This window comes from Aptenodytes patagonicus, chromosome 12, assembly GCF_965638725.1.
Source record: "Aptenodytes patagonicus chromosome 12, bAptPat1.pri.cur, whole genome shotgun sequence".
NCBI classification, from domain to species: Eukaryota; Metazoa; Chordata; class Aves; order Sphenisciformes; family Spheniscidae; genus Aptenodytes; species Aptenodytes patagonicus.
The window spans coordinates 14,340,725-14,352,962 of NC_134960.1; the positions used below are offsets into that span (position 1 = coordinate 14,340,725).

At 39.1% G+C, this 12,238-nt stretch overlaps 1 protein-coding gene across 3 annotated transcripts in view; it reads right to left on the reverse strand.

Moving 5' to 3' along the window:
• ATP10B (ATPase phospholipid transporting 10B (putative)) overlaps positions 1-12,238 on the reverse strand; it is a 56,163-nt gene that overhangs the window by 25,567 nt on the left and 18,358 nt on the right. For 2 of the 3 annotated variants that reach the window (XM_076350113.1, XM_076350112.1), the window contains 5 exons: positions 10,858-10,943; positions 8,002-8,108; positions 4,246-4,377; positions 1,625-1,752; positions 269-521 (listed from right to left, as the gene is read on the reverse strand). In XM_076350113.1, coding sequence (XP_076206228.1) covers positions 269-521; positions 1,625-1,752; positions 4,246-4,377; positions 8,002-8,108; positions 10,858-10,943 — 706 coding nt within the window. The remainder of the gene's footprint in view (positions 1-268; positions 522-1,624; positions 1,753-4,245; positions 4,378-8,001; positions 8,109-10,857; positions 10,944-12,238) is intronic. The other variant, XM_076350114.1, reaches the window with a different exon arrangement.

The window sequence follows — 12,238 nt, forward strand, 5'->3', positions numbered from 1 at the left end:
TTTGCACTCTTGAGTGGGTATTGCATGCAGGGCAAAGCCTGAGATGCCTGCAGAGGGAACCAGAAAACCTTCCCCATCTGACTTCCGAATCATTTAAAACACCTTCACTTCCGTGAATCTCCGTAACAGGAGTCCCTCACAAAATGGAGACAAATCCACAAAGCTTTACACTCAGTCAGAGGGCTCAGTAGGTTTAAATATTAATATTTAAATTAATAACAATTTAGTTTCTCAGAGAGAAAAGCAAGTATAAAAAAGTGTCTCTCACCATTTTCCTGATGTGAAAACTCAATTCCATCAACAGTACAGCGTCGGAATACCATTTTGTTTTCTGTTAGTGTCCCTGTTTTGTCTGAGAAGATATACTGGATTTGTCCAAGATCTTCAGTAATATTTAGGGCGCGGCACTGTATGGGCAAATCTGCTTCTTCATCATACAGGTCAATGTCATTGTGAATTAAGAAGACTTGGCCCAACTTGACTAACTCAATGGACACATAAAGAGAAATGGGGATTAAAACCTGAAAAAGAGATGAAGTTCTCAGTAAGGGGTGAGACAAGTCTTATTGCTTTCTGTCAGCAATGTCCTGGCACAGAGAAACAGTTCTTCCTAGAGACATAGTGTAGGATTGAACAGTAATAGTTCAGGGGAAAAAAAAGTCCTGGACACAACAGCACTGGATAAACAGGGACAATAAGTGGCAAATTTAAGACAAGATTCCTGGGTCTTTCAGAGGATGCTCTTACAAAGCACATTTTCTGGACTGAGGAGCATGCTTGCTCTTACCCTCCTGAAACTCTGAAAGGATGCACTAGCACAGACTAACTCTTAATGTAAAAAAGTTTCACAAGCAATTACTTTGCACACAACACTTCCCACCCATTAGCTTCCCTGCCCTGAAATAATAATGAATTCTTAAGGTGCACAAATATTCTGTTTCAGTAATGAAGAATAATCCCCCTAAGGAATCTCTGAGCAGCTCTGAAAGTTATCTTCACATTTCATTCATATTAAAGAAATTCTGTGCACTTAAATCTCAGCAGTTACATCAAGAAATCTGAAAAGTAAATGTGATTTTTTCCTCCAGCCCATAAAATGTTCTCTCCCAATTAGTCTTAATCAGACTCAGATACACGACCATCCTACTTCTAATTCAGCTTCTTTCCTAAACCAGCTGAACCATACCTAGTTATTATTCGCCACTGGCAAAAAAGACAATTTTTGTTTCACTGTTTTCCTGAGACTTTAAGTGGCATTCTTATTTTGGAACTCTGGACATAGGCAGGGGAAAAAAAAAAAAAAAAAGCTGACATTTGGATGCAAACAACCTCTTTATTGCATACGCTAGAGATTCTGAAGTTATTTAAAGACATGTCCTTCCTATCTATATCCTTGTGGGGTTTCAACAGCAAGGAAGAAAAATCTGCAATTAGAAAATAAAAACCAAAAAAGAAGATACATTATTTCACACTTGGATGATTTGAAACACTCCTAGCAAAATTTTCAAATAGGATTAAGAAGGTACTGCACAGCTATTAGTTGATATTAATTGTTCATTAGTGATTATACGCAGCTTTGAATAGCTTCTTCCTTGGAGGTAACAGGGAGGTTTTTGTCTTTTACCTGCAACAGGATTATCATTGTCAAGAACATGTAGAAACCGGCAAGAACTGGAGACAGAAAATTGCCGTTCTCATCTGGGACGTCATAAGGCGGATGCTCTGAGAAGTTTCCAGTCCAAATGCCATGCCCTGTAGGAGTGATATACAATACTGAAATACACTGAGCAGGAAGGTGACTGACAAAGTTTCTGAAATTTGCAGATATGGACTGCTATGATAACTAAAAAGACAGAACATTTCCAAAGCAACAGTCCCCAAGCAATACTGTAGATCTATTGGAGAATGCAAAGTATATGCAGAGCTCTGTAGCACATGCATATAATTGATATGCTCGTAAGAAATGAGTGGTCATGGATATTTTTATTCACCTCTCCTTCAGCAGGTGTCCCCCAGGGCTCTTAGCTCTGCTCACAGCTCTCCTCACTCTACATCTTGCTGCTGGGGGACTCCATCTCTACCACCTATCTTCAAAAATCCTCAGTGCTGAAGACTCCTATTCCTCTTTCTAACAGAAACAAACCTTATAACATTTATATAGACAAACTGAAATCTTTCTTATCCTTCTTGACCATTCTTGATTTCCATCTGTCTTAGAGTTGACAAACCCCCTATAATTCAGTCCAGGAAGCTCATTTTTATGTTCCCTTCAATTAAGTCATACCCCAAAACTGCTTCTTCCTGGGTCTTAAATATCAGTAGGTATCATTGCACTACTACAACAAAACCTCCGGTTCAGGACTTACCAACATCCCATCACGATTACTTTATCACCTTTCATACTGCCCTTACTGAAATAAACTTTGCTCAAGGATGTTTCTAAATTTACAGCATCAGAAACTTCACACAGAGCTAGGACAAACAACTCAGTTTCCCTCATTGCATCATTGCTCCAGATGCCTTTTACCTGCCAAAAACCTCTATTAGCCCACTTCTCATATCCAGCTCTGATAAAACTTCTATTAGCACCAACTAAGCAAGCAGTTGTTTTGCAGCATCTGTCTACTAAAATGCTGCTGAAGGAATTCAGATTATTTCAGCAATACTTTCTGGCTGTTAGAGACCACAATCACATCTGAGCAAGGACAACTATGCTCTACAAGCCACTTCTCACCCCAATTTTTCACTGTGTACAAGGAAAATACTGATAACTGATCCACCAGTGATACTACTTCCTAGAATCCTACATTCAGACAAGGTTGCAAAGCAACAACTCATGGTAGAGCTACAGAACATTTTGAATGGATGAAAGCTAATGGACTTGTTACTGTTTTACATGTTTCACTTAGCTTATGAACATTTTATTTATTTAATTTTTAACCTGAGCACATAAATTGTTTTTCAAATGCTGATTTTTTCATCTGAGACCAGTTTAAACCTTAAATTAAAGGACTTTATTACTCAAGGGCCCCTACACACCAGACAAAGACAAGTCTCTAAATCTACATGACAGCAGCCAGGGAACAATGAAAATAAAGTCTCTCTCTCCCTCACGCAGAGCTCAGCTGTCAAACTGAAATCCCATTTCTGTGCCAAAAAAGCCCACTGCAACATGAAGCAGCAAAATTAAAAAAGCGATTAAGTCAGTTCAATTGTTCATCTTTTTGGATGGCCCTTAATTCTAATGGTATTACACTGATGACTGGCTGGTGTGTCAGATCACACGCCTCCAGGGCAGGTTCAGGAAAACTTGACAGGGCCACATGATTTGACTTTGTCGCTACAGAACTAGTTCAGAGCAGTAGCACTAAGCAAGTTATCACTGAAATGGAATCGACTGAAAAGAAAAGGGGCTTTGAACACAAAGCACTCACGGGAGCCTCTGTTATCTCTTTAAAGCAGTGACCCATTCAAAAGTCAGCAGGCTTAAAATTTGGCCCTTTCCTCGTGGTTAGGAGATCGTATTAATCCTGACCTGCCTGGGACAGATAGCAATCAGAGCTGAGTGAAGGTGATGTTTTTGAGATTAGCAATCTAGTAACCTCTAGTTAGCTAACCCCAGTTACCACATTCAAGTGTACTCACGTGAAGGGAGGCACTGCAAGGCCCCCAGAAAAATGCAGGCTATTCCTGCCTAAACAATTAGTCCACCTCACAGCCTGCTGCAAAGGGGCTTTTGAGAAGGAAGGTAGCTGTGGAGACTGCAAACTGGATGAATTCGTCATGTGCAGCTCACGGGTTATAAATTGGGTAGCTCTGAATGGCATCACCCCTGAATAGAGGAAGATGTTGCTGAAATGGAGGTAAAACTACATAATTTTACTTTTGTTGTTATACACAAGGAACAAACATCCACTCAGGAAGCACATCTCAATTGGCGAGTACTGATTCCTACAATGCATTAACCCAACGGCTTTCACTTGCTTGCTTTACGCATATTTTACCACAGTGGAGATGGGTCTCATCTGAAATATTTATAGCTGTGGCTGAGTTTTCTTCCATCTGAATTGCTCAGATTTGCCATTTTAACTTGTCTATTGGAAAGGCCACAGAGCCTAAAGACCCCAAGAGCACTCAGCTCTAGATTTGATCTCACTCATGTCTATAAGATCAATTTTAACCACCATTTAGAAAAAAAGCAAAAATCTTCTGTTTCAACAGAAGATTTTTGTCGGTACTTCATACCTACAGCTCCAACAAGACACATCACGAACAGGAGTCCCACGCATAAGAAAATATCCGTATTCATCCGTCGCTCTATCTTGCTGCGCTTGTAACGAGGACCACTGTTATTTAGCATGGCCTTAGTTTCATGACCTTCAAAACACAAATGGATATCATCATGTTTATGTAATATTTTGTAGGTTTGGGTTATTTTTGAAGTATTTCTCTCAAAAAATGAGAGCAGGATGCTCATGGCTAATGTTAATTTGACTCTAGTTTCATTCAGTAATTTTATTGCCCATCTTCTCATTTGACTGAATAGCAGAATATATCAGAGACTAAATCTAAAGGTTTACAAAAGACCTCCATTACATTACAGATTTCAGCTGTCATATACATTTTACTTTCCCAAAGACAGCAGATTCAGTAGGATCACAAGGTTTATATAAATATTCAAAAGCCAAATCTCCTTGACAATAAAAGGAAAAATAATAATAATATTATATTTTGGATTTTACAAACAGCTTGATTAGGTGCTATACAGATTCCTAAAACCTACATTTGAATATTTTTCAGCAGCTATTTAAAAGCCACTAGACATATTTCATGTATTCACTTAAATAAAATCCAACGTGTCAGATCCAGCAGTGAAAGACACTAATGTTATTTAGTTTTTTGCTATGTGGTTGTAAAGTGCTAACAAAACAGTAGGATAAGAAATAAACCCCCCCCCAATCCTTAAAACTTACTGAATTAGAATTGGGTTGGTATATTTGCAGTGGAAAAAGAGGAGTGCTGTAAGAAGCCAAGCAGCAGAAATTGCTTTTTCTATTCTATTAATATTATCTAAACTGTGGCTCCACAATTGGGATATCTGGATACCATCTGTTGCTATATTAAATGGTATCTTTTATAATTACTTCTACAGTCCTTTTCCCTGAAAATACAGACCCTGCAGACTTGTATTTAGTTTTCATTTGTATGTGCATGATGTGTATGAGAGGGACTGTTTTCCAAGCTACCTTTTGGCTTTCTCTAGGGAAGTGGTTTGAACCAAAATCTGGAAGTTAGGTGCAATTCAATCACGCCTGCTGGATTCGTTCCAGGTTTCCATCAAAGGTTATTAATTGAGGCAGAGAGCAAGAGAGAAAATTACTCTCCAGCCTTATGTTCAGGACATTCACCCAAGAGCTGGGACTCTTGGCTTCCTGTTGCAGTGAATATGTAATTATTTACACAACCTGGAGCTATGTCGGTGGGACCAGCTTATACTACCAATGCTCTTTCCTTTCCTTTCCAACTCACGTCTACGTACATACCCGCTTGTTACACACAGTCAGGTATTCAGGGTACAACCTGTGAAGCAGGAGATGTATGTTCATTCCCATACAGGCAGAACCGAGAACAAAACCCAAGTCTTCCCTTCCATGAACAAATGCTCTAACCACCGAGCTACACAGAAGAGGAGGGCACTGCTGCCTGCACTTCTGTTCCTCCAGCAGCTGTGTGAATCTTGTTCCTCACTTTTCTTTTATGTCAGGCGTAATGGAATGTTTTGTGTTGAAAACAAAACAAGTCAAAACCCTCTAATCCCTCCCACAAAATCCTCAAGGAAATGTTGACAGATTTATTTCAGGAAGAACATGTGAAGAGATTTCTTTCCAAATATCAGCTCTATCATTCCCTTCCACTTCAGCTGACCAACAGGAAAAGGATACATCTGTAATATAGATATCGCCTTAGAAATAAAAGGAATAAACTACTTTGTGCTCCTCTAATCCTCACAGTTTCACATGCTGTGCAACACAGCACCTCACCTACCACCCCACTAGTACCTTGTCTCTCTATTTGTGGATGCTGATGGGCTTATCTAAAACTTCATTCTGGTACTTTAGTATTTGAAAAGCATATAATTCTTGCTGCTGTCCCTATCAAAATGAGAAAACTACGTTGGCTGTCGCTCTGTAACGAGGTTTTTGTGTATTAGTGCTGTTGCTTTGTGTAGAACCATTTGGGTAGCCATGAAAAGTATAACCATATTTGGGTCAGATGAGAACTGCACAGGCTAAACAATCACATTAAGTGTTGGCTGTACTCTTCACAAAGGCTTCCATTAGAAAGTAAGTCTGAGGAGTAATAGAGTTATAAAAATGGAGAATGTGACATTCTTATTATATGACTGATCTTGCTTGTTCAGAAAAGGTCACAGACCATGATTAAAAGCCAGAGTATAATCAATGTCAAAGAACCCTAGAAATTAAGCTGGTACTGGCTCAAGTGAGTCTAATTTTAGAAGAAAAAGAATAAACTTTTATACTGACATTAACAATAAGATGTCAGTTGGAAATTGAATTGAAGACTTACTCAGATCAAAGACACCATATCTTGAAAATGACTTTAAAACTCCAACTTTGCTCCTAGCACCTTAAACAACATTAACAGAGATCCACATTAGGATCTGCGCTGGTGGTCAAAGGAACATACTGGGAAATCTTGACTAAGGAGAAGAAAAATAGAAATCCTAACAGGAGAAGGGAAGACAAGATCCTGCAATTTTATAGGGAATGTTCCCTACAGAGATTTTTATACAGTAGTTACTTCCAAAAAAATGAGTGATGTGTTTAGCTCTGGCTCTCCTCCTCTGTCTGGTAGCCACCATCCTTACACGTGGTGTTCAGAGAGACAGGCAATGAAAGACCCACAAAGTGAAGGCTACTTTGGAAACATATGGGAGCTATAGTCATTTAGAGTCCACTTCTGCAGCAGTGAAATAAAACGGTCATTTGTCAGGTAAAATAATCTGGATTATGGAGATTATTCTAAGCTAAATGACTCTTGCAAAGATGGTGACTTCTATTTTCTCTTAGGTGGCTCAGCCTTGAACCCCTTGCTGCTGATTAGACATAAAACAGGTGACATGACCCTACTGGAAAGATAAAAATAACCAATAATGGGATTAATTGTTGTGTTTAAATTGACTTTTATTTAATCTACAAATAAAGAGGGTAGCTGATACACTTTATCTGAAGCAGAAGAGGGCAGAGATGCCAAAGACAATGATAAATCATGCTCACTGAGTAAAAGCAGTGGTAACACTCCAAAGGTAAAAGATGCTGAAAAAAAGATGAGTTGACCCACTGCTGAACCCGGCACCGCTGCATTTGATCTGGGCACTGACACTGTCTTGCTTGGTTCATGTCTCTACCGCATGAAATTCACGGTTGCATGGACACGCTATGTCTATGTCAGCACAAACCTGTGCTGCTGCTACCTCTTCTGTCACCTCCAGCTGCTGTTCTCACTGCCTCCTGTGTGCTGGCACTGGCACAGCTTGGCTTTGTGATATTTTTTTTTTTTTTGCTGGGTAGATCTTCAGCTGCATCAGTTTCTACCCTGAGAAGCCAGTGAGACCCCCCCTTAGGGCAGCCGTGTAGATTTTGTGCCAGATGGAATTAGTATTATAATCAGAGCTGCAGAGCTGAGAGTTAAACTCACCTTAGCAATTTTTTACTTGTCTGGATATTTTTACAAGATGTTGCAAAGATAGCAAGATATTTGGCATACACAAGGATACTGTCACTTGCCAGAGACCCAGCGCAGGACTTGCTGGCTTTGGAGATGGATAATTTTTACTTCAAAAAATTATGTAATTTTCCCATGCACTACCACTTCTTAAAATAAAATGTCAAATTGTGGTGCAATATTAGACTACATATATTTACTTAAAGATATTTACAGGGAAATTCTATGTTTACCTAGATAGAAAGTACATCTTACCTGCATATATAACAATTCCTATTGCAGCCTCAGTATTTCTGATTGTACATCCACGAAGCAAGAGGCTTTCAATGTTAAAACCAATCCGTTCATGATTTGGTTGCTCCCTAGAAGAAAGAAAATAAAATAAAGCAATGTCTTTTTCTGTTCCAATATGGTATTAAACAAAATTTTTGTGTGCATGTCTGTTTCAAGTTGAAATCAAGGAACCACGAAGGCCCTATTCTGCTTGTATTTCACTCAGCTTCAATAAAGACTCCCGTAAGAAGTTACAGAGAAGTCCAAATATCTTTTAAAGACCGTTTGCATGGTGTGTGTATCATGATGTCAATATGAAGCAAGTTAGGCTTTTACTTGGTACCTTATCTGGCAGATTCAGTATCTCATAAATGAAGCCAAGATACATTATGCGACTTCATTCAGATGAAATTCTTTGGGAAAGCTGAGCAGGGTTTGCCTGCTGCTAGGGGTTCAGATGAATACATCTGCGCCCTGCAAGAGCCTCTGTTTCTCTGTCAGCCACCAAAGGGCTTCTCATCTTTGCGAACCTCAGCTTGCTTGAACAGTCTCTAGGCTGAGGCTCTCTCTTCCTCACTCTCACGCTGGATGGAAGACTTCATCCTGGCTGAAGATGTCCTGTCACATACCAGATCCTTCTGCTAGCAGAACACACTGATGAAAACTTAATGGAAATGATAAGGTCAGTGCTCCATCAGGCAGGCAATTTGTTACCTGCCTCTGAAAACGAAAGCATAAAACTACTTTTGCTCACAGCTTTTATTATATACTCTAGTAGGCTCCTCCTGAGATCTTTACCAAAGCTGAGATTTTTTACTTCAGTCACTCCATCTGGTTTTGTTATACAAATATCAGCATAAGAAAAGAATTTTTTCTAGAGTATGTATCTTTTGCTACTTTCTATTTCATATTTGGCATTGCATTTACCGGTAAACTGTAGCATCACTTAAATGGAGGGCAAGGTTAGGTGCTACCTCAGGGCTAAGTACAGTCCTATGTCTTTGTGCAGCTGCACATGATTACATGACACCAAACTAGACAAGTGAAAAGGTTCAGGTACCAACAACCTACAGCTGGTAGAATTGTAAAAAAAAAAATGTCAGAAACCTGTTTTTCTGGGAATCTAGATTCAGCCTTGGTGAACTCATTTAATAGAAGCCTTCTTGCATGCCCTTGAGCAGAATTTGCTGTGGTCAGGCACGTCAGATGGATATCACTAAGTTCTTTCTTATAATTTTTAGTAAAGAGAGTACTGTTACCATTTTATAGCAAGGCAATAGAGCCTCAATAATTTATGAAGGGTTCTTGGGGAAAAATGTAACCTACTCCAAGTAATTTGTGTTTACAAAATAGCTCAAAGACCAAAGACAGAAACTCCACTAACTGTTAATAAATAATTTTCACTGGCAAATTCTTTCATCTACCCCTGAAGCAGGGAGAGAAAGGCAGCTAATTCCATATTCCACCAAGCAGGTGAGATAATAGGCAATTCCAAAAGAGATTTCTGTTACAGAATTTCGATAGAGATTTGAAGATTTTGAAGCTAGTTGTCAGTCCTAAGGGCAGGTATTTGAGTGTGTTTTCTTGTGACACATCACCTACATTTCTATAATCTCAGTGCTCTTTTGCCATATTACAGCAGGCTAATTGGAAGGTTGCTTCAATTTAGATTATACCCAGTGGTGCTCAAAGCCAGCAACCACAGCCAGCGATCAGTACAAACTTGACCTCTTTTTCCCTTTTAAGATATCACAGTAGAGGGGAAATGGCATTGCTATTAGAGGCATCATTCTTACAGGGCATAAATTCTCAAGACCAGATTAAGCAAGGTCAGTGCTAATGGGCGAGAACCCTCTGGTTTACTTGTGTCAGAGGATCTGGCCATTTGCAGTTACCCCGGGTGCAACACTCACTTCATTCTTGCAGAGACATTAACTCTTAGTTTAGCTACTAGTAAACTTTACAAAGCTAGGGCATGGATAGGGATGCTGGCACATTCATACAGTTAAATTATCTGCGTAACGTGGGGCATGCATTTGGTCTGGGGCAGCAGGTATTTCGGATAATTCTCTGGTGTGGTGTGGGAATCAGCATGGACCAACGATCACTCTGAAGAGGGCCTTGGGAAACAGCTGCCCTGTACTGGAAGGTAAGAGAATTTTAGGACATGAGCCATGCCATACAAATTAGCCTTATAGCCAGGGAATGGGCTTAAATCTGCTGAATTTGCTAGTACAGATTTCCCTGTTATGCCTGTGCCAGAATTATTTAATGAAGAAAGAACATAAGGAACAGAGGATGTGGCTTTTTCCTCACGTACATAGGTTTACACAAAAAAACCCACCACTTTTTTATAGTAGTCTAACACATTGGTTCAGTAGGATTTTTCTTGCTTGCTTGCTTGCTTTTTCTAGCTGTAAGAAGAAAATCACATTTGTTTGTTAGATCCTGGATACCTTTTCCCTGTGGCCCTCAGTATGAAGAAACTAAAGACATGCAGCTGAATATCTTTAAACATTAGGAAGGATTGAGATTTAAAATCTAGCCCAGCCTAACCCTCAGGTCAAATGTAAACAAGCTTATGTCTGAATTCTGAAAAGAGCTGCAGCCTTGTGAGAACAGTTTGTATGACACAACTGCAAATTCAGTGTCAAGCCTTGGTCCTGCCTTGCCGCAAAGCACAGATTCCAGTCTACATCTTATATTGACTTCTGAATCCAGGAACAGATAATAGTGACATCCATCAATTTCTGCAAAATATGTTCCTTCCATCCAGTTCCTCCAAGAGAAATATTAAAGTTCAGATACAAAATGCATTTATGGATAACCAATACTTACATGTACCCTTTGAATTTATTGAGATCATTGTTAGGCATTTCACAGATGATGGTGTTTTGGAAAAATTCGGGTTCAAACAAAGTATTCTGCAAGAGGAAACACACTGAGAATGAGTGTCAAATCCAATGAGTACTTGAAATGCTAAACACTAAGAGCAGCTAAATATAGGCCACCAGGATAGTTGGGGGCTGGAGCACTTGCCCTACCAGGAGAGGCAGAGGGAGTTTAGATCATTCAGCCTGAAGCAAAGCTCTGGAGGGGCTGAGTAAAGATCTGAGATTTTCCTCTCTTAGATTAACAACTGGTTAAATTAAATGAAGAAAATGCTGTGTATTGGACAAGACATCACAGATGCCAATTAGTGAAAACATCTGTCTTCATTTAAAGTGAATGTAACAAATAGTTAAAATTATTTATGAAACAAAACCAGCCTTCAACCAAAAGCAAGCTCGAATTAAAATAATTTCAGGATTTATCAGGATCTTGAAATATGACAGAAGAGTTACATTACTGGCCAGGATGGTATAATCATAAAATAAGAGCCCACACATTTGAATAAATGTATCACATTCAAATAAGACTAAAAGCAAGACTAATAGCAAAAAAACCCACCAAAAAACCACAAAAAAACCCACCAAAAAAACACCAAAAAAACCAAACAACCCCAAAATGAACAAACAAACAAAACCAAAGGAGGGAAGGCAGTAGAGTAAGTCCAAACCACTGGGAGAGAAAAAACAAGACAGAGCTTTTCAGGCTAAGTGCTCACTACGAGCTTGGAGCTGAACTAAGACACACAATTTTGCTTGACTTCTCCTGTGTTCAAGGAAACAGGCTTGGGTTTTGGACTGCATGAAGCAGTCCGGAAAGCAGACAGCATGAGAGGTACTTGACTGCTGTAAGTAGTGTCTTTTTCTTAACTGAAAAAATACACAAAACTTTGATTTTAGATTAAGAAAATGTAACAAAAATGGGATGTGAGAAATGTGAAAGAGAATCATTATTGCTGTGCCATAAAATCTTTAAAAGAACAGAAACTCACTTTAATCCAAACTCCTCCCATTAGGAAAGCTGGAAATCAAGTCTGCTGCTGGGCCTCCCTACCTTTTTCTACAGCAAGAGAGACTTCCAGAGATTAGACTCCTTCAGAAACTGTAAATCCTGAGAATCCTTCATTGGAATTCACAAAAACTTTGCCAGACTGCAAGAGGGATTCCTTACACTGCCAGTCCTCAAGTCTCATTTTTTTTTTCACTGTGCTTTAATTCCTCCATTATTTCTTCTCTCCTGTTCTTTTTTTTCCTAAGCAATATCTATATTATTTTTTTTAAAAAATATATATAATGTCTAAGTACATGCAAGTAGAGAATCTGATCTAAAA